The sequence below is a fragment of the Homarus americanus genome, unplaced genomic scaffold (genome assembly GCF_018991925.1).
Source record: "Homarus americanus isolate GMGI-L3 unplaced genomic scaffold, GMGI_Hamer_2.0 scaffold8148, whole genome shotgun sequence".
Lineage (NCBI taxonomy): Eukaryota > Metazoa > Arthropoda > Malacostraca > Decapoda > Nephropidae > Homarus > Homarus americanus.
The window spans coordinates 370,001-393,969 of NW_024721643.1; the positions used below are offsets into that span (position 1 = coordinate 370,001).

At 36.2% G+C, this 23,969-nt stretch overlaps 2 protein-coding genes across 3 annotated transcripts in view; both read left to right on the plus strand.

Moving 5' to 3' along the window:
- The window catches only part of LOC121861778 (G patch domain-containing protein 1-like), a 19,040-nt gene extending 9,703 nt beyond the window's left edge, over positions 1 to 9,337 (plus strand). The window contains exons 9-15 of the mRNA XM_042359669.1: positions 1 to 27; positions 1,318 to 1,528; positions 1,787 to 1,904; positions 4,016 to 4,085; positions 6,112 to 6,284; positions 7,102 to 7,279; positions 8,360 to 9,337. The exon at positions 1 to 27 is cut by the window's left edge and continues 76 nt beyond it. Of these exons, the coding sequence (XP_042215603.1) occupies positions 1 to 27; positions 1,318 to 1,528; positions 1,787 to 1,904; positions 4,016 to 4,085; positions 6,112 to 6,284; positions 7,102 to 7,279; positions 8,360 to 9,304 (1,722 nt within the window). The 3' untranslated portion in view covers positions 9,305 to 9,337. The remainder of the gene's footprint in view (positions 28 to 1,317; positions 1,529 to 1,786; positions 1,905 to 4,015; positions 4,086 to 6,111; positions 6,285 to 7,101; positions 7,280 to 8,359) is intronic.
- A 1,882-nt stretch (positions 9,338 to 11,219) lies between these two features.
- LOC121861780 (monocarboxylate transporter 10-like) overlaps positions 11,220 to 23,969 on the plus strand; it is a 56,078-nt gene continuing 43,328 nt past the window's right edge. The window contains exon 1 of one of the 2 annotated variants that reach the window (XM_042359680.1): positions 11,220 to 11,472. The gene's annotated coding sequence lies outside the window, so the exon portion shown is untranslated. The remainder of the gene's footprint in view (positions 11,473 to 23,969) is intronic. The other variant, XM_042359677.1, reaches the window with a different exon arrangement.

Here is a 23,969-nt window from a genome sequence, read left to right on the forward strand (position 1 = left end):
GTAGATCAGTCCAAGACTATTGTAGAGGTACAGTACATCTATTCATGTAACTTGTTTATGTGTTCTTTACATCTTGTAGGGTTTCATTCATGGCTCTTGTCTGTTCTTATTGCCTTGAGAACTCAACTTTGGTACTTGGTGATCTATTGTTTCTTGTGACATTTTTGATGGCTCCCCTTCAAAAGAATACAGTAGTCTCATTTCTTTAATTCTGTTGCCGTTAAGTATTAGTTCTGTCCTTATGTCTTCTACTTGTCAGTGACACTTGTTGCCTCAGGTCATCTGTAGATGCTGTCCATTCTTATTTCTCTTGTATATGAACATACAGTACTATACTGTATTCTTATGTGTCATATATATGTCATTTGCTTTTTCTGAGCCACATACAATACCTTTATAACTTTGCCATGCAAATTTTTTTTATTTATTTATTTATTTTATGCATGCTTCAATGGGCTTCAGATGCATTTTCTATGATTTTGAACCATCCTTAACCCCTTCTCTAGGGGGACGCCACTTTTAATATTTTATTTGGCCAACGCCAGACAATTTTATTCAGTACAGAGGGGAGCCCATATACAAGGGGTCAAATCTGTCCAGTCCTGTGCAGTGTAGTGAGTAGCTGCCACCTGCACAGTAGTGTTATTTTATTTAAGAAAAGAAAAATACAAACTTTCAAGCTACACTATGAGAACAGATTTGTCGGTTTACATGGCATTGTTGGAATGTTTCAGCTTCTTAAATGCAAGTAAATGTTTTATTGCATCACTTATTCTTTTTATTGTCATATATACAGTAGTCTGGTCAAAAAACCTTCTCCATTTATTCCCATCATCACATTGTTTTAACCTTCTCACTCAAATTTTTTTTCTTAAATTTTTGCTGTTACTGTACTTCACTTTTCCAGTCTTGCCTTTTATTTGTGTATAAGTTTAAACAGATTTCTTCATTCCACTTTCAACATTTGTAAAATTACATGTGTATCATTATTTTCAAGTGTCTGATAGTTTATATGAAAAATTTGAAACTGGATGAGTGTTTTGGGGAAAAATCCTTGATACATTATTTTGGTTTCATTAGCATTAATTTTGCAGTACTTTTTATTCTCTAAAATGGGATTTAAGAATGCTGAATATACAAAAATCACTCTCAGTCCACATCTGCAAAAAAAAATCGGAAAATAAAAGTCCTAATTATTTTCATCAGTGCTATCATATGTTTAGCTGGTAACTTTATTCCACTCCTGTTTAATTTGTACAGGTATTGGCATTACTGTATGTATATGATGTACAATACCCATGTGTTTCATCTTCCCAGGTCAGATCAGGAGTCAAGGGAGAGCCACAAGGCCTATCTAAGTGTAATAAGTCAAAATCTGTTGAGAACACCTTTGATGTGGACAAGATTTTTGAGGAATTTAAAAGCTCAACAACAAAACTTGGTTCAGATTTTAAACCTTTTGCGAAGGATGCAGAGAAACAACGGCGATATGAACTGTATTTGCGGATGAAAGAAAGGGGTCAAAAAGGTTAGTTTTATTGTTACTTAGATCATCTGTTACTAATTGTAAACAAAGAGTATAAACTAGTGATAATGCCTTTATAAAGTACAGTACTGTAGTTGTAGCTTTTATAATTTTATTGTTCAATGTGTCTGTGTACAGTACCTATCTGTGACATCAATTTGTCTGCATGTGGAGCACAAGTGAATCTTATTATTTATTTATTTTTACGAACTGATGCTTTTAAGAATTTAAAAACCTACTACAGGTTTCATTATTACTCAGATCGGTTCTACCTGGCCCAGCCTAAGAGTATGACTGAATGGGAGAGGGAACGTGAGATACGAGAGTTTAGTAAAGCCGCCAAACTCTTCCAGCCTCTCACCTCTACCATGGCCAACAGGTAAAATTCCCTTCTTCAGTTTGAGATGAGTATTAACTTAAAATTCATTATAATATTTTGGGAAAAAATATACACATATCTATGGTTACTTCATGTACAGTACTTTTTTATTGACAAATATTTTTAAAATATTGTCGAGTGCATTAATGTCTCTTCACATCATATTTGTTATTTCCCTAATAGCTTGAAGAAAGGTGTTTTAAACACATAATGCAAGGTATTCAGGACCAAGAGCAAATATACACATTTTTCATTGTAATTTTTTTTATTTCTTAATGTTGTAATAGATGTGTTTGGATCTCTTGAATATTAGGTTAAGTTAAGTTAGATTAAATTAGGTAAGGTTAGATTAGGTTATGTTAGGTTAAGTTAATTTAGTATTAAGGCATCAAATTATCAGGTGGGGGCACTTAATCACTAAGATAAGGGACCTCTGCTATGATGCTGCCTTTCCACAACAAGACCCTTCATGTCCATCTGATTCACTGAGATTACACATTACCAAATTTAAGTTCCTTCTCATGCTTCACAATAATTTCTTTTTTCAGTATTCTGTCCACAGGAATTTAATATTAGTCTTTACTCTACTGTACACATTTTTAAAGGTGTATAGTTAAGCAATGTGTTTGTCATGCAGGCATCCCCCAATTTACGATAATCCGCGTTAATGTTAGTTAGGTTTTAACACCCTCTTGTGGAATACATAAGACAAATTCAACATTAACAAGACCTATCGGGAAGCCGAACTCCCTGATGAGGAATGCAAATACTGGGGAAGCTCTCTCACTTCACTTGTCAAAGCCAATATGGCTGCTATGTGCAAAAACTGCTTTTCCATCCTCTGCACAGCTTCCTTTATCCCAGCCCCACCTCATGGCTGCCCTGCGTACTACAGTTCCACGCTCTGTTACAATGTGATCGCACCTGTTCTCGTTCATGTAACCAACGTTATCATTATTTATCATTGCATGACCTTGTAATTGCTGTGATATTTGCCAGTATTGGTGAGAGGAAAACACTATACAGGTAGTTCTGCTATAACGCGATAATTGTGTTCTTGTAAAATATCGTGTTATAGAAAATCGCGTAATAGAAATAACAGGGCTTATGGAGAAAATAGGGTTAGGTGCAGATTACTCGAAATCGAAAAAATTTAGTAGTTAGCCTAACACAAAGGATAGCACAGTCTAAATAAATGTTACATTCATATCTAATAATGAAATCATACAGTAAATTTAACACTTTACCTTGAAAAAATATGAATGTAACTTGATGGGGGAGAAGGGTGATTTTGAGGTTGATAACATCGAGCTTCTCTTCAAGTGTTATATCCTTTTTTTTACGATAATCACCGGGAATTCTATCATCAGAACGCTTTTTGGAGATATTCTTCTTTACCATATTCACAGTTAATACCACAAAATTGGAGAAATAGTAAGCAAAAATCGAGTTATAGCAAACAAGCGTTCGCGTTATACAAATATTGTTCCGAATTCATAAATCGCGTTAGAGCAAATTCGCGTTATCAAAACACGCGTTATAGCAGAACTCACTGTACAGGTAGTTCAAATTTTGATCTGTTTTGGTGACTGTAAAATGATTTCTGTCCTGTAATAACTTTTAAAGTGGCTAGCAAGGGTCCTGTTGAGTCCCCCGCCTCTGGGAAAGTCAAGGTTTTGAAGATGACCGTGTCTCTGAAGATGAAGTTAGACATTGTTAAGCAGCATGAGAGAGGTGAAAGGACTGAGTTTGTTATTATTAATGTGGCGAGTGTTGTTATTTATTCATTTATTTTTAATAAGTGTAGTTCTGTACAGCTATTTTTGTGATACATGTCTGTGACGGTTAGGCCAGGGACATATCCTGTTGGAACCCATGTTAAAAGGCTCCCGATTTAAGATAATTCGATTTACGTCAGGGTTTCCAGGAACACAACCTTATCGTATATCGGGATACCTGTACAGTACATGGATCATATTTAACTAGTATTGTAAGGATTTTGTTGTTATTTTACTTCAGTTTCCTGTCTGGCCTTGTAACAGAACATAATCACCTGCGTATTAGTGTACTATCTTCTGTAACCAAACATTAAATCAGTGCTTGTGTTCCAGGTTTACATCGGCAGTATTAAAAGATTCTGGCCCAGTCTTGAAGGATGGACTGAACACAAACATCCCAAAGGTATGACCTTCGTTTACAGATTTTTTGTGTTATATTGAATGATGGTGAGTTCAGAATAAAAAAAAATTCACGCACACACACACACAGAGTCTCCTCCATATTATCACCTCTCAAATTACTAATTACAGTGTTTTTCTCTCCTTTCTTTACTTGCTTTTATCACTTCACATTTACTATCAACTTTCTCCTAGAACACACTTCCAATTCATTCATTAACAATTGTAACTTTTCGCCTGAAGTTCCCACTAATGTATTGTCATCTACAAACTTCCTGTATCAATTTTTACCAAACTTATACCTCTCTCTATCACCTTGTTTAATCTTCTCTTACCAACCCATCCATAGAAATGTTATACTGCCAAGCTAACATTATACATCCTTTACATAATCCCACTATTACTAGAAACTAGTTTTTTCTTTTCCCAGCAAACTCTTATCATGTTTCACTGTCCCAATAGTCACATATAGTATTAGAAACTTCAAGTCAACAATTTTATGTTTACTCAAAATTTCCAAAGAAAACTTGGCAAAATCTGTAAGTAAGAAGTTAACGAGAAATTCCACTCGGGAACAAATCAGTGAATTTGAGTAATACTTAAGATATTGGTTATGAGGAGGATAGTTAAATATGCATCAATAATTATTTTCTTATAATTAAGCTTAACAATAATACAGTAAGAGTAAGTTCTATAATACATGTTTTCATAACACGGTTTGGTTATGATGCGATGAATGAATTGGAGAACACATTTTCTATATCTTGGATGGGATTTGGATATAACACGTTTGAGTAAATAGAACCATCTCACTTAAGTAGGAATAAGCAGCTATGCAGTCGTCTCAGTGTAGCATCATGAGTAAATAGAACCATCTCACTTAAGTAGGAATAAGCAGCTATGCAGTCGTCTCAGTGTAGCATCACTCAAGGTGTTGTGCCACCTCAACAGTCTTTGTTTATCTTCCATATGCATTAGACATCCGGATTTGCGGACTGTGCTTTATTTTAGTACAAGTATTCTACAGTAATGTACTGTATTAACTTTAGTGCTTTTAATTAAAATGCTTGGCAAAGGTGTGTGGCATTCTGGTAGTGGTGGTAATGGAAGTGAAGTATAAGAAAGAAAAGCTAGAACTCTTGAACAAAAATGAGATGTGATAAGGTGGTATGAACCCTCACCTCCTCCACCACTCATCTCAAACAACCATTTTATCTTCTTGTAGTGAGTGTTAAAACATTCTTATATTTATACTTCTTATGGTTAATTTTTTTTAAGGTTTTATCATTAAAAGCTGTTAAGTGGGTCACACTTCACTACTTATTATTTAATCATTTTTGTTCAGCATCCTCCTCCATGGCTCCATTTTCTTTCACTTTGCAACATACACTAACACACTATAACAAGTATTTTCCCCCTTTAATTTTTTCTGTTAATTAATGAATGATATTATTAAACTAAAACAGTTATTATAACCCCTTAATTCCCATTGAATCAATAATTACTACAGGAAGATTTTTCTATAACACGGTGTTTTTCAGGTATTGCAGCTACCATGTTATCGGAAAATTGTGTTTTTTCGTTTAATAATATCATTCATCAATAGAATAAAAACATGAAATGGGGAAAAATGCTTGTTACATTGTGTTAGTGTATGTTGCTATGCAAAAGAAAATGGAGCCGTGAAGGACATCAACTGGATAGGCTGGATCATAACAAGACACCAGTCCTACTCCAGGTATAATTAAATGACCAAGAATATTTAAAGGATTAAATGGTGACAAAAATAGACACAAGAATAAAAGCACTGTGGTGGTCCCTTATGATTTTTGAACAGTGTACTATAGGTACTGTACAATGGATGCCATTTTGATATTGATGGAGATGATGACCAACTAAAATGTCTTGATGTGAGTCTATATGTGGCCACTTTATGAAGAGAGTTTTTCAGAAAGACTAAGGCATCTTAGATATGATAGGTAATGGCACCAAGCAGTCCTCCTGCAATTTAGAAATTATTTTTGTTTCAGGTTGAGCCAGTTACTGATGAATCTGAAGTTGATGCTCTGGGTCACAATGTAGCTGATGAGAGGGTAAAGGCTGCCAAAATGAACATGTTTGGCAAGTTGACACAAACTTCAGTGGACTGGTATCCTAATCGTCTCCTGTGTCGAAGGTTTAATGTTCCAGACCCATATCCAGAGTGAGTTTTAATATGCATTATTTATTTTAAAATAGGTACTGTATAATATAATAAATTAAAACATATTCGTAAGTATGGTACATTTCACATATATTGTTTCTGCTGATGCTTAACTATGTGTGCAGTAACATGTGCTGGGAGACAAATTCAAGGTTGAGGAAGTGAAAAAATAATTTTATAACAGTGAAGTAAAGACTACACAACAGAATCCACACATGGTTACTATTGATTCTAAGATAACAATTACCTACAATAATTTTTAACAGTAAGGATACCTTTGAAGTAATTGTCCCTTTGTCATCACCATTTTTGCCAACCTTTTAAGTTTGTTCAAAATTCACCCATTGATCCAGGTAACAGTGTCCTCCCCATCCCATGTTATCACCTAATCTTACTCCCATCTTATGTTTTCTGCTCCTTCCAGTCTAGCTTAAATAAGTCCCCAGTATCTGATGTTGCCCCACCTCTCACTCTTATAAAATATGCACCTGAGCTTGCCCCTTGTTCTAAGCTTTTTCTTCTTTCTTAAATTTCTCGTACTGTTCACTCCTTTTGGAAATTAGCAAATAAACAGCCTATTCCTAAAATAGGTATCCATCCTCTCCCTCTTACTGAAGACCATACATAGCTCTCACACAAGGCATCTGCATCATTGTGGGATCTGTCAGTTATGATGACAGAAGTATGGGAAGTATGAGTCAATTAAATGGTATTTATAGACACTTTATGTAAAGTTGATCATGGTTTTTATTATTCTATACTGTGACTTACAAGTATAGGGCTGATTGTTTTATTTGTTTTCTCAATATATTTGCAGATCCTCATTTGTTGGTGTTCGCAAATCTAAAAGAGAAAAATTTTCCATTTTCAACTTACTCAATGCACCTGTAGAAGACACAGCTGGCCTCCAGGAGACTTCGTCTACATCTCAAGAAAAAGAAGAAACTGCAGAGGATGAAAACCTTGTTGATAAACAAGAAAACTTTGGCTTGAAGGTTTGTTCACTTTATATTTTGTGAAGCTTTACAGTAATTTATAATAATAATATTTTGTTTGGTCGAGTTCAGTACTTCATGGTATGTATATTATATACAGTATGTATATTATATCTGCTGTTTCAGGCAGTAAGATCAAATTTATAAATTATTTGTATTTCATGCACTGTATACACAAGAATATTAGTGCATATAAATCTGCTCATTAGATGTAGCATGAAGAGAATTATAGTTGGGAGCAACTTTCAGAATGTGAGGAAGAGTGAAGAGCCTTGATTGAAAATTTAATGATAAATTTTCCTTTAAATTTTTAGGGTTGAAGGCCTATTTTAGTTGCTTTTAGATTTTTGGTTTCTAAAGCCAAGTGTGTTTGATGCAGGTAGGTGGTGCTGTATTAATGGTTCATTCCCCATTACCCAGCTGGACTGAGTTAACTCTTTGTGTTGTTCCTCATGCACAATATATTCATCCTGTTTTTGACTTAATTGGCAATTGGGTTTACAGAGCTCCTTATGGTAGGTAAGGTAGGAAGTCACTGACCCGGACTACCTTACATTTGATGTTGAAGATTTTTATAACTAGTAAATGTTTGGAGTGAAAATACCTGTGTAACAAATTTTTGCTATTGCTAATTAGGTACTACAGGTAATCCTTAACATTGGTGAACAGTGACTTTGATGTATTTCATATTAATGTTTACTTATCTGTATCTGTACATTTTCTTTCTTGTCCGTGTCATGGAGCTTTCCTCTGAATATTTTTACAAATATATGTATTGTACTATAATATACAGTAGTACAGTACTTGCAAAAATGACACTCACTCTGTCTCTACAGCCTTTAGCTTTTCAATTCATTCTTTCAGTCTTCACTCTCCTTTAGTATCTTTTCTAAATCGTAATTTAATGTATACTTTCTGCTTGTAGCAAAGTTACATGTTTGGTGAGAAATTATATCATCAACAAAAGAGATACAGATTCAGGAACCCTAACAGTTAAAGTGGAAAATGTCTTTCACTCTTTCTTTGAACTTGCCAGAATTTTGTAGTTTGTTTGAATTTGCCTTTCTTAATTTTTTGCAGGTTCCAGTGGATGGGCCTCCAACAATGGACCTCTTTAAAGCCATATTTCAAGATTCTGAGTCTGACTCAGATGGCGATGATGAAAAAACTGCCAGTGTCAAAATTAAAGAAGAAGAATCCTCTTCTGATGATACCCAGTCTGAGAAAAAGAATTCCTCAAGCACAAAAAATTCTCCCAGACCTCTTAATGAACACACATTTGCATCAGAGATGAACTTTAGTGATGGAATGTTTGCCGCAACAGCTTCTAAAAACTTAGAAACCGTGAAGGAAAAGAAAGAAGACAAAGAAATAACTGATGAGTCACTAGCAATAAAAAAACCTGATGGACAGAGAGTTCGTATAAGTAGGTTTGAACCAAAGAGAGACGATCCCACAAGCCAACCAGAGTGTTTGCCTAAGCCAGTTTTTATTCATCGTAGAAAAGATCCCGCTGCTTCTGAAGTCCCCCCTGCTAAGGGAATATTCGCCAATATTGACTTTGAAGCACTTAATAGTTATAGAAATATTACTGCCACTTCTAGTCAAGAACAGACAAGCAGTGCTACTGAGAATGTTGAAGAAAATATTGGTAAAAATAAGAAAACAGATAGTGATTCATCTGTTGATTCAGAGGATGAATATGGACCACCAGTTCCAGTACACCTGAAGAACAGACTCCAAATGATCAGGTCGGCACCACCTACCACAACTGCTCTGGTGCAGAAGCTTGGAGAAAAACAGGATACAATTACCAAACACAAATCGTGGGTTGAAAAAGAACCAAAGAATAAAAGTTCTAAGAAACACAAACATAAAGATAAGCACAAATATAAAAAAGAGAAGAAAAAGAAGAAAGACAAGAAGAATAAAAAGCACAAAGAGAGAAAAAAGAAGAAAGAGCACCGACAATTAAACAGGAAGGATAGCAGTAGCAGTAACTCTGACTCCTCGGACAGTGATTGAAATGCAAAACAATAATAAAAAATATGCGGTAAATCTATATTTTTCTTTCCCTAAGCTTAAAAAAAAAGAATGGGCTGCAATTGATTATGGTAATGTACAGTAAAAGGAAAAAGGAACATCATGATACAATATTTTACTTTTACTCAGAATGCAGTACTCAAACCCATAAGACTAAGACTTCCTTCATAGGATCAAGCTTGGCTCTCAGGTATTACACTACAGTATTTGTATTTGTTATTTTAGAACCTAGGACTGGGTATTATTGTATGGTCTTCAGTTCAATTTTATTCTTAACTTTTTGTATGTTGTTAATTTTTTGCTCACATGTCACAGTCTATTTAAATTTATTAATAGTACAAATGATGAGACACTGGTAAGGCTGACAGGGCCTTCCACTCTAAGAGACCTCACAATCACATTGAGAAAAGATGAAATTTTCTGACACCATAAAAATTACTCCAGGAGAGTGACGAGTTTGTCCTGCAACTGAACGCCTCGTATATACAGTAAAGTACAGTAATACTGTACCCCAGTTTCCTGCAAACTCGAAATCGTAAGAGTTATTAAAATACATAATTCAAGGCAAGTGCCCTAAGAATTAAATAAATTTGGAGGGATGCGTTCTTAACATTGCCACTTCACCTAATACCAGGTACAGGGTATACTGTATTCAGTAAATAACATATAATTCACTTTATGCTGCCTCTTAGCCACAGACATTTCCTTGTGACAATGTATACTGAGGGGGCATGATGCTTAAAGATCATAAGGATATTTCACGAGTGTTAAACAAAGACAATGGAAGGTATGGTGAAGCTGTGTGGTAATGCCTGCATCTTCATATTAGTTGTACCAACACTAGAAATATTCTACTGTACTCAACATTACTCAAAACTACTGTACAGAAATACATTTTAATACAAACACTGGAAATAGCATTTGGTAATTTTGTTGGCTATCTTTGGCCTAATTCTACCCTTGTTGTAAGATACAGTATATATATATATATATATATATATATATATATATATATATATATATATATATATATATATATATATATATATATATATATATATATATATATATACACACACAAGGGGCAGATCCAGGAATATTAAATGGGGGATCCACGAAGTTCTGGGTGGGAGAACATGGCGAGCACAGCGAGCCCACCACAGCTGTTGTTGTTTTGTTTTGTTGTTGTTGGGGGGGAGAGGAAGTTGTAAGCCCCCCCCCCCCACCCACCAGATATTTTTTTTTAAATCTGACCAATATCATGGGCATTTTGAAGCCATGTGTACTTGATATTAAAAGATATTCCGAGGTCAATAATAATTACTGTTTACTATATAAGAACGCCTGAGTATAATACTGCATTAAAGAAAAAGTTTTTGGAATTTTCTGATAAAACGGAGGTTCAGACTCCCAGGAGCCCTCCCCAGGCTTCGCCCCCGTATACTTGACATAACAAAGAACAGACCAACAACCCGACCGGCTAGTAAGCTGATAACCGGTGAAATAATAAACACATAATCCTGTTAATGAGTATAAAAACACTCATGGAATTTCTAGAAAATTTGCAGTAAGCTTGATTCCATATTTGTCGTATGTGGAATCATGTCGTAAAACCGATAATTACAATAACTCACTAATAATAATAGTCTTCCCGACCTCCAGTTGCAAAAGAGCAGTCCTGTAGCCGCCTCTTTATAAAAGGGGGAGTTGGGATAGCTCACTTTACACCACAGTAATACTTAAGGTATCGTGAGAGATGTAACAAGCCCAACCGTTTCGCGAAGTAAACAATAGGGGCGGGTAGTGCGTGAATTGTAGTTTTCTTTCATCATGCTACAGTACAACAGTAATAAGTGTAGTGGTGCGCGTGCGTTGCATTTCCGTCCTCACCCTCGCCGAGTCGCCTCCGCCTCCTCAGTCCTCATTCCACCTGCCATAAACAAAGACGGCGGTACAGGGGCCGAAGACTCGAATTAAAAAAAAATATTTTGGGTGTTTTGGGGGGCTCAGGGAGGTTTTGTGAAGTGTAGAAGAATATAATACTTTTTCTTGAGAAAAGTTTTGGGTCGACAATAAGGACAAAGAGAATGAAAATTATCCCCAAATCTGAGTTCAAAAGACATTGAGGTTCCAAGTTCAACATCAAATCGGTAAGTTCTGGATTTTACTGTGTCTTATATTATAATAATATGTAGCATTACTATTGTGTGTTAGACGCAGGTACGTTATCTCTGTAAGAGTATATTAACATTTCTATGGAAATTGGTGAAAAATCTTAGGATTGAAAAAGCCATGTTTAAGTGTCGTAACCTACCACCTGACCTGAAGAGTTGCGTGAGAATTGATACTTTCTTGAGTTTTGAACAAAACTGCTTTAAACGTAGAACAAATATTGACTGCCATTTTTTTTTGCATACATCATCCCCTCAACCGAGGAAAACATTAGTGGCATGCTCTATGTTGTGTCGTGATCTGAACACGATGCTGTCATGTGTAAATATTGGATAGCTATTGATGTCAATCATTTGGTATTGAATAATATTGGCAAGTCAAGGTGTAACGAAACCTTTGGTTGTCAGCAGTAATCGATCTCTGCCTGATACTGAGCACTCATTTGTAATGAGGGCGTGTCTTACATAATACCAATTTCGAACTGATCACGTTGAGTATGGATTGCTTTAATTAGTTAGATTGTTTTCATTCGACTGTTAGGTTTGGTTTATTTACGCTCAGTTAATATTAAGGTATTGTTGATCTTATAATGCATTATTGCACTTCAACAGCTAGGTTAGTAAATACACCGAGTCATTAACATTTAAAATTTAAGTGTAGGTAAGATGAGGTCTACATAGTAAACGTTTGACCAGCTTCGTGTAATTCAGTTTAATTTATCTCTCCCTAAATATACTAAATCTAATCGGGTAATAAACGTGTGATGAATATATAAGGAAATTCACGACGTTAAGTCTCTTATTTTTAATTGTTGATGACTTGTATATCGATTAACCTAGAAAATGCGCTTTAGAACCTTAATTGTCGAAGCGTAGTAATACAGCAATACCAACAACTCGCAATTAAACACAAGGTGAACCATTGTGTTGTTGAAGGTTAGCGTTCCACTCCAAATCTATATGTACCGGGAAGAGATATTTATATTGTCGACCTCACGTGTAAACTTTTCTTATCTGGTTACAAATTTCAATGGCTACAGAAAAATCTTTATTTAGCTGGAAGTTGTTTTTGCATCTTATTTTATGTTCTTTCTGGTCGTTATTACCCCTTATAGATGTTGATAGTTCTTTAATAATTTTTCTACCTCTTTAGTGGTTTTTATTTTCGACAGATTACCTAATTTTACCCAGCCGCAATACATATAAAAGTTATTGCATGTTTCAGTGTTAAAAATTGCCGTTAACTAAATGAAGGTCACATCGTGTCTAATTGTATTATATTATAGAAGTATGAATCATTTTATGATTTTTAACTGACACTATAGGCCTACAAAGATTTTTCCTTGTCGTCCAGCTGCCGCGCCGTGGGTGTACTGTAGGTGAAAGTTCATTGACCGCGTACTCGCTTAGTAACCTACAGGTCCCCAGCCGTTACCAACACCTCTTCCCTCCCTGACCAGATATCCCTCCTAGTGACAGGCCTGGCACTTGACATTATCAGGGACCTGCCACGCTTTGCCACAAACAGATAAATTGTACCGGGAAATTTTCCCCCACACAATCATCATTCTGTCACTTTATGTAACTTGCTGACAAAAACCAATGACCCTTCAGGTTTTTACGCCCTTAATGCATGAGTCATAAAAGCAAGCATAAACTCCGCATGCTTCCCCGATGGGCATCTGTAATCGCTTCTGCGCTTCACCTTGCACAGGTTGTAAGGGGGTGCCCAATAAACTAGCCCCCTCGTGGGCAATCTAAAAAAAAAATATTAGTTAAGCCCACTGTGGCCTGGGTGGGAACACACCCTGCCATACTTGATAATACTTGGTAAAGTACAAATACACACATGAGTTTCATGTCTCATACATACATACGTAATTTGCCATATTTGACTGGGCATATAATATCAGCCATACTAACTAGGTGCAATTATTACGTTCCTAGTCATGCATGTAGAGTACAGTCAAGGTCAATATAGAGACTACACTCGTGAGTGGTGCAGCGCTAATGTGACGGCTGGAGGCGATCAGCTGACGTGTGTAAATTCCTAAGAGCTGAACCGCTGATACTTGATTCAAGCTTACGGGAATGCTATTGATGTCACAAGCCCCCTGTGAGATTAGCCTCATGTCCAGAGTTGTTCATCATTCTATACAATGAATAAACAAGCTATTGGTTGTTTTATTGTATTATGTGACCACATGAAAAATTAATAGTTAATGCCCAAAGAGTTTAGGATCAATCCTACGACAATCATTTCAGCCTGTCACGATGAAATGCAAATTATTTGACTCCGTTACTCCAAATATTTCACGGACATATATATATATATATATATATATATATATATATATATATATATATATATATATATATATATATATATATATATATATATATATATATATATATATTGTAAAATTTTAAATAAAAGTTATTCGCGCGCGCACACATTTTATTATTTAAATAAAATGTGAAGAATTCCTCATGAATATGATAATGCATTAGACCTGATTACAAGAAGTATAAGATCACCAAAGAATGACTTACATTCACTGTAATGCAACTTAAGTTTTCGGAGATGAAATTCCCATTATTAATTTGACTTTGGAAAACTTATATTTAGATTCATAGATAAGGAAATTTACAAATTTTCAGATGACAGTACTTCCAATATTTGCATTGTATCAGAAAACACCCAAGTTCATCTATTATTAAATATGTTTGATGTGTAAGGTGGTACAGTACTGTATACGTTTTCATTAATTTTATTTCGTGTTTAGTAGTGCGAGCATATTAGGATGATAACAGTTAATCCTGGGGAACCAGATATACAGTACTACGTAATTTCTGATTAGTTTGTGAAACGCAGTAATGCATCAATCCGACCTTGATCCGATGTGCCATAAATGAAGATTTCGTGCTGCCATGAGCCAATAAATTAATAAAACCTCTCTAGAGATCGAGTGACCTTCACCCATCCTAGGAACACTTAATTGCATTTGCTTTGTTTCTTACCCAGTAGCCTATATGGGGTATATGTGGTAGTGTTTTTTTTTTTTTTTTAGTGACCACAGTGTTTCCAGTGTCGGGATGCCCCCTGAGGAAGTGTGGTGCCAGTAGCATCCAGACATGATTGAAAGAAGAGGCTCTCCTACGTGATTGTGTTGCAAGAAAGAGTCTGTAAGATGGTCAAGGGCTTGGTTATTTATCGTGTTCCTCTGGAAAGTATGAGAAGTTAAGAACAGTCCTAGTAAGCAAAATTTTCTCTAACAATTTTGAGTACTCAAACTGAAAAAAATTGGTCGTGTTTGTTACTCAATAAACTGTTTTGACGACTAACACTTTAACACCAATGTAAATTTAAGCAATATTAATTTTATAGGATTGCTGATTTTAAGTGTTCATAAAAAAATCAGATGGTGGACAGATGTGTGAATTAAAATTATATATATCTGAGAATCGCTTTTAATGTTCATCCGATATTTTATAATTAATTGAATATAAGTTAGTCGTCCTGCCATGTTAAGACTATCCTAACTAACTTGTAAGTTCATATTATAATTTGCCCGCCTCCCGATGACGAGGAGACTACAGCCTTTACAAGTGATCGCGGGCACGTTCGTGCCCTTGTGAGAGTTTGAACGCTCGTGTAGGCATACAGCGAATGAGGGTGCGCCAAGTCCGTAGACTTGCATGGTTAATTAGGGTGCGCCAAGTCCGTAGACCTGCATCGTTTTTCATCGTAAATAAAATTGTTAACTAATGCCTTCCTAAAGAAACCATCGACATGGGACCAGGTTTATTCCACTCTACGATTTTTTTGCAATATTTCCACCAAGTTTGATGAAAAACGATTGTGCTGTTTCGGCTGCCCAGAACAGACACACACATGCCTCGTCCTATAGTATATTAGATTAAAAGCAGGATATATTATAATAAATGGATGAACAAGTGTATTTTAAAAGAAAAGTAATTCAAATATTTCACGGACAAATATATTAATATGTAATATTTATGTACAGTATATATGTAAATTGTTTTTTTCTATTTATTTACGTATCTAGTTTTACCACCGATTGCTTATCACCAATATTCTGCAAAGTGCAGTGACTATATATTTTCTTGTATTACGATTTTTAAGTGAAGCGAACTGCCACGCTAAAATGAGCTTAATGAAAAAAAAACACACGTAGCCTACGCCAACGCTCTTAAATCCGCTAAAATATATCTCGAAACGTATTTCAGTTGTTTTATTTGATCCATGCGGAAATACTGAAATTAGTGCACTTTGTGGGAAATGCTAGCCTATAGGTAACTGTGACAAGTGACATGGTACTCATGCTTCTTCAGATCATCAAGTGGATCTCAGAAATGAATCGGAATGGACGTTCGATTGTTGATGAGTAGGCCAGAAGAGATGATTTCTTATTTAGAAGGTTTAAAAGACAAAAAAGCCTCCTCGGGTCCTCACACGTCTTCACCAGACAATGATCATATATTGTGGATTCTAACTGAATCAGCCACCATCTTAAAACCGGGATATCGAGCTCACCAGACATGGTCGCTCTGTAAAAAAAAAGGGGGGGGGGTCGCTCTGTTAGACGCTTAATAATTTGTGCCGGTTATGAAGAAAGAGAAGAGTATTTGGACTGTCAAGATAATTGCGTGTCGATACAATTAAGAGAGCTCTTGGAATTTGGTCTTACTAGACCTTGTTTTGGGCAAGTTAACGTATAAATGCTCCTGTTGAAGGGGCTATTGTTTTGCAACCAATTGGAATCCCGAATCCGAATTATTTGGTGATAATTTGGATATACTGTACAATACAAACTTGACGCCCTCGCCAAGTCTTCATAAGGAACATGAATAAAGTATTAGTGTTGCGACTTTTTGGCTAACTTCTGGAAGTCGCCCTGGCATCTAGACGGTGGTGTTGCTAATGGAAATGCGTGTAATTTTCTCATTCCTGGGACATAAAGCGACTCAGTAGGTGGACCCGGATGTTATAGGAAATAGGTTTAGCAGCTAAGAATTGTTCAAATAAACATGTTAATTACAGACAAAGGCATATTTGTCCATACGTTATTTTTTTCACAAGGTATTTCATTTAAGTACCCGCGGAGCCAGATAAAATTACTTCATGCACTTTTGACTCTTGAAGGTGACGGCTCATTGGTGATAGTCGATGGTGTGAGATTGCAATCCGTACCTTACGTAATTATCAATTGCAGTTTTGAATATTTGTTAATTTCCTTCAGTACTAAACAATAATCAGATTCGTATACTTTGTTTACTTTTATTTTGGACGAAGCCTCTAGGCTTGTGATTCGGCTCTCCATCAGTTGACGGTGACCGGTAATAAAGTCAGGAAAAAAGTCATAAAAAAGTCACAATTTTGACTAGGAAAAAAGTCACATTTAAGGTAATAAAACTAAAAATATTTTAAAAGTTATTAACTGACAATACGTGACTTTTACATATTGACAACACAATTTATATATGATGCACGTAGGTTAGGTTAGGTTAGGTGACTTTTTCTGTGCCTTTTTTTCTGTGACTTTTTCCTGTGACTTTTTTACCTGGATTCCAGTTGACGTGGCGATGCTTTACGTTATAGCTGGTGGGCTGGTGATTACATTTCGTCACCCTTCTCTGAACATTCTCGATTGCGTGCATGTTTGTCATCTTTTGGGGGATGCCTTATTGCAATGGCATACTAAATATAGAATCCATCACCAATTATTACGGGATTTGCTGGTATTTAAACAGGAAAATAATCAGTCTGATCTTTTCAAGTGCAGCATCCTAGTTAAATACAGCAAGGACGCGAATTTAGAGAGCATGAAGCCTATAAAAATCAATAGAGGTCTCGTGAGCAGTAGTGGAGGGAGAAGAGAAGCCGCGGTGCAGGCTGGGGAGGGTAGGGGAGGGTGGGGGGGTGCTTCTGGCCGGTGGGGCTCCGGTGGAGGGGGAGAATGAAGCCAGTTCAATCCGGTTGGAGAGCCAGAAATTTCTGGTTAGAGACGGAGTCTCCTGTTGCCATCCTGCGCGCGTTGGTATCAATACAATTCTTGTGTGCAATGATACATGTTATTGCAATTTTTAATGCCAAATAATAATTTTAAAAAATCCAACATATCTACTGAATGCAAACAATGGATCTGAAAGGTGGTGGTGTTTATATTTCATGATACAAACAAATAAGCTCTTGTTAAATACATGTTTAACTCGTGAACTGTGAAGTATGTGCCGCAATCTGCTTGAGAAATTCTAGTTTTTTCGTCTGATAAGATTTTTTTTTTCACAGCTCGTATTATATGTATATAGTTACGTGGGTTTAGATGTCGCATGCGTCAACAGCTAAAGTGTAAAGTAAGTTGCTTATGTTTCAGTAAACTGAAATACTAAATTATGTACAGGTAATCCAGTGCAGAAAGTATTGACAATTGCTGTCTTTTCCACCTCAGCTGACATTGTTTTTATAATGATCATCAACATTGTTTATAAACTTGTCTCGTATATACCTCACTTTCCAAGACCTAAATCTTAATGAAGTTACGATCTGTGAATGCCCTATGAATTAGAGGATTAGTGACTACGACCAATTGTGAACTTCAAACAAAAATGAATATTGCGCATCTCGAGGTGTCAGTTGTTTTTCCTATAAGATTACTTACTTGTATCTCACAGATAAATCCCCAAATTTTATCACAGCCTCGCTACCTCTACTCACGAAGTAATTTGCACTTCTGTATGGTAAGAGGAATACAAGACTATGTTAACTGTAACACCCGTCTGTCACCCTCATCTCGGAAATTTTACTCCATTTTTTTCTGATAAGATTGTGGCCATTTGTCTATTAGGCAACTGGTCTTTATCTCTCTGTGCCTCCTTATGTTTGACTGTAATCTCAATCATTCTCAAGTGAGTATTTTCTCCCTCTGCTGTACTCGCCGTATCACAGACGCTTCAGGAAAAACCCTCGTTCTATAATTATCTGACACCATAACATGACATGACGTAGAAGCTGCCTTCCTTGGCCACCTGTTGCTTGTGCGGGCGCACGTCGTGCGTCTTGGGCGAGGCTACTTGACTTTCCTACTTGTCTCCATCGATCCCGTTGCTGGGCATACCTTTTACGAATCCAGGTAAAAAAGTCACAGGGAAAAAGTCACATAAAAAAGTCACAGGAAAAAGTCACAGAAAAAAAGTCACAGAAAAAAAGTCACCTAACCCAACCTAACCTAACCTAACCTACGTGCATCATATATAAACTGTGTTGTCAATATGTAAAAGTCATGTATTGTCAGTTAATAACTGTTTTAAAATATTTTTAGTTTTATTACCTTAAATGTGACTTTTTTTCCTGTGACTTTATTACCGTTCACCACCTTTTACAGGTGTATTCGCCCGCCAGAGCATAGCACAGCACACTCTGAAACACCTGCTTCATTACGAAACATCCCATGAAACAACTGTTACACTTTCCAACACTGGCTGTAGTGCCCACCAATCCATTCACAGAAAATTGAATCATGTATTTTTAAATACATATGGAGTGGTATGTACCGGCCAATTAAAAGACAAACTCTGTATTTACCTGTCAAACAAGGTGGTATTGGTGTAGTTAATGTGTTTTGTAAAGCAGCTGCTATATTATGTACATACAACTTTCATAAAAATTGCTTCAGACCAAGAAAAGCGGAAATCTTTAACTCCATATTATACAAGTATAAGGACCAGCTATCTATTAGAAATGAAACCTGCGGATAATGTTTCCTACTTGTCTCCACCTTATTGTAATATTGCAATCAATACCCTAAGAAGGTTAGCAAGGCATCATAACTTTCCCAATGTCAAGAATAAAGATGTATACAATATGTTAATGATATGGACAAAACCTGCAGTTGAAGAAAAGTATCCGCTGTTTAAATGGCCTTTTATTTGGGAAGATATTACTGTAAATATATGGATCCTCACCAGAGAGGCTTCATATATAGGTATATTCATGAAACTCTACCAACAAATCAGAGACTAAAAATGTTAAACATAAAACAAGATGAAAGTTGTGTAGAATATCCATTACATGTATTTTACTTCTGTTTCCATAACAGATAATTAAATGGTTTAAAAATCTCCTGAATACAGTCTGCAATGTCAATAGCAAATTATTTCTGCATTTCTCAATGTTTAATATTAACTGTAGTGATAAGAAGGATAAGAATACAATGATCATGCTAATATCAGATTATATTTACTGTATGTGGTTAAGTAGGAAAGAAAATTTTAATGTTAAGGAGACTATAGCCTTTATTAAAGGCAGGATATATTATAATAAATGGATGATCAAGTGTATTTTAAAAGAAAAGTCATCCAAATATTTCACTTGCAAATATGTTAATATGAAATATTTATGTATACAGTATATGTAAATTGTAAAATTTATAAATACCTGTAATAAAAAGAATAACAAAAAACTTACATGTGCTCATCTGTTTATCAATGAAGCGGAGCCTTTGTTTTGAGCATGAGGTCACCCTATTCGTAATGCCATTAACCGGTCATCATCTCTTAATTATTTTGCATACGTTAATTTATTCACCTATTGTCAAAATTAATTTTGCAAATACGAATTTTTTTAAGTTGTAATTCTTTCACGTTATATATTAATGAATATAAAATTTAAAGCTGTTGTAGAATACGCGAGTATTAAAAATTAAAATTGCCGTAAATTGTGCTATTTCGTGTGATCTTTGTGCTAATTACTCATTATTTTCACTCATGATATTTTAATTTTTCTCGCCACTTGTCGGTTTAAACGCCAATGACAAACATTGATACAGTTGTTATTATAATTTCGATATTACCGAATACCGATATAAAGGTTTGGTGTACTTGCTCGTCACTTTTCTCTAATTTCATACAGCAATCATACTTCAATATTTAGGTCAGTCTCATGTGTCAGTGCGGATGAACGTATCACGAATGACCTAATTTTTCCAGGTCTTCAATCGATCTGAATTTATAAAGATATAAATCTGCTGGTGAATATGGTTATTGCGTGTTGCCACAAGGTACATTCATCCATTGTGGGCTCAGGTCAGACGACAGGCGCCGAGGCGGCTACAGCTCACATCACGGAATTATCAGTTGTGCAGTATTTACGAGGCTCCGTGGTATAAATAGGCTGATAGTTCACTGAGAATCGGGATAAGAAGGTATAGACTGTCTCCAGTGGGATGACCAATGCTTGTATGAGGAGCTTGGCCAACACCTACACTACTGTCCTGCTTTACATGCACTTGTCACAACACCAGACAGCGTATGTAGGAACGCCGAAGTCAACGAGCAAATCAAGTTACGACAGGTCCAGGACGCTGTTTTGACCATAGTTATGAGTATTTAGTGCACCGCATATATAATTTAGCTCCCAGCTACTTTTTATCCGATGAAATTTTTAATAGAAATAACTTAATTAGTTTTGAGGTATCTTGTAAAGAAAATAGGATATTATTACTACTACTACTACCGAGTTTATTAATATTAATTGTGAGATAGATTGGGGAAGGTCTATCACACAAGTTGAAAACTCACCGGTTGTATTTCTCCTAATTTCACTATGACTGTCCCTTCATTAAGTGTGGGCCGCCCTACGTTTGATAAATATTTAGCTGTATGTTGGTAGGATCTGAACCCGATGAGGAGTTGATGATTGCTAACAGATGTGTACAGCAGACCTATACTGTGCGGAAGGGAGATGCAGTGAAGAGGGAACAGCAAGACAGGGAAGCATAAAGGCCGTCTCACACCAGAAGCTTCGCGAGCAACGCTACCTATGTACACTACGTGTCTTTGAATGGCTGCTTTGGTTATTCAATTGGGAAACTCACACCGGAAGCTATGCTTACGTACGCCAACCGCCACATGACCGGGGCACATAGCTTCAGATTGCCTGACGAGTATTTTTCTTGACATAGTTTTGGTCTCGCATGCTCAGTAGAACGTTTCCTCTCACTCTCACGTTGAGGTAGCGGGTGAAGGAGGGTATATCTGGCTACATGATCGAGTGAAAGATTCATGAAGAAAACATACCAATCTTATATACACAAAAAAAATTAACAATTATATGTTTGGTTGTGAAATGCTGAGAATTATTTACATTATGAAAAAAAAATCAGGGTATACTTAATCTAGATTTAATTAATTTTTACTTACCTTTGGCAAATGGCCAGTCTTTCCTGGGGTGATATGGATTTCCTCTAGTGAGTATCCAGTTTAATTTTATCATTTTCAGTTAATAACAAAACGTCTTTGAACTGGGCGTGGGATAATCTAAAATAGTCTGAATTTGTTGTCCTCATCAAGGGTAAGCTTGACACTCGCCATTTTTTTTTTTTTTCGTGTACCCAAGTCATCTTTTTCTTGGATAGTCCCAGTGTCGCCTCAACAGTTGAATTTCCTCATCTGAATCATCATCACACCACGGAGTACAACTGAGGCTCAAGGACAAAATTAACACACCACTTTGGCATATTGTTTGTATCATTGCCTAAAGGTAAACAACAGGGCAAACAGCATGGGCGCCAGCACACTACCCTCTGGTCTAGACTACTAACGGTGAAATCCTGTAGTAAACGAATAATATGACAATATGCAGTTTTAACCTATCACGCCTTGCAACACGTGCCAAAAATACCCAGTAACATCATCGTGTCATATAAATATACAACACCAAATAACTACACTACATTATAGCATCACCCACAAAGTGAATACTTTTATTTTTTCGTTAATCAAAAGTTATACAATTCTTGTTAGATTAACTCGAATGGCTTGATTCAGAAACACTGCGTTACATTCAGTAGCAGATTTGATTTAGTGACTCATGATGGTTGGATGAAGAAAGGAAGTGTTATTTACAGTATTGTGTTGTGTTTTAGGTAGAGAAAGACAACGAAAGAGGGGCTAGTAACTAGGCTAGGTTAGGTTAGCAAGAACTTATATTATGTAAGCAGCAGTTCAAATGGTGACAAAAATACTCTTCCACTTGAGAAACTGTGCATTATATTTTCAATCGTGTTTATGAGCTGTGAAAACGGGTGTACAGTAATCTTGAGCGGTTAAACTCGGGCCGCGCCTTTGTGCTGTAGCGTAACCGATCTATCTTGTTGGTCCTGGCGACATGTTCATGATCACTCACTCTCGTACACGGCTTTACAGTACACACACACACACACACACTGCTCAAAACACATATAACATATACACACAATTGTCAAGAAGAATGCAGAGGGAGATAAGAACATAAGAAAATAAGGAGTCTGCAATAGGCCGGTTGGCCTGTGCATGGCAGCTCCTGTCGAGAGTTACTACCACTCTCTATCATCCATGAATCTATCTAGCCTCCTTTTGAAACTTTCCAGCGTTCCAACACTTACTACAAAGTTGCTAAGCTTGTTCCACTCGTCCACCACCCTATTTGTGAACCAGTTCCTTCCTATCTCCCTCCTAAACCTAAATTTATCCAACTTAAGTCCGTTGCTCCGAGTCCTATCCTGCTCGGATATTATAAGAACTTTATCTATATCCCCTTTATTGATTCCTTTCACCCACTTAAATACTTCTATCATATCTCCCCGCACTCTTCGTCTTTCTAGGGAATGCAAGTTTAGTTTCTTTAACCTATCCTGATATGGAAGGTTTCTAAGTCCCGGAATCATTTTCGTTATTCTTCGCTGCACCGACTCTATTGTATCTTGAACTATGTAATTACTACATTGAATCAGGGGTGCTTGAGGACATTCTTGCTGTTTATCCCAAATTTGCTAACCCACACTGATTAGTCTTCAATTAGAATATGACTCCAAAGTATGTGATCCACTGACCTATATATACTGCTAATGAATATGATGTATGTCCTTCTTTGTGTAAGAACCGATGTCCTTTATGGCAGTGAACAGTGGCATTACCCACATGAATCTGACCTATATATATATATAGTGTCAATGAATATGAGGCATCTCTTTGTGTACGAACCTCTGTCCTGTATCGCAGTGAAGAGTGACATTACCCACATGAATCTGACCTACGTATATGTATGTATGTGTGTGTATTTGTATGTATGTATGTATGTAGTAATAATAATAATAATAATAATAAACGGTTTATTGAAAAAGTTTGCAGCCCGAAGGCTGAAAATATACATTGGACATAAATGACTTATTACATACATTGGTGGTTTAACAAAAGCCTTCATTAGAGAAAGGTGAAGGAACATACAGTGAACATACAGATAAATGTTTGCACACGTAGATCATGTGAGCTGAGGTATTGAACAGCAGACACGTAGTGTAGTAGCTCCCTCACAGATGGCGTTATGAGGGGCATCACGTGGAGTACTAGTTCCCTCACAGGTGGTGTTATGAGGGGCTTGACGTGGTGTAGTAATTCCCTCACAGATGGTGTGATAA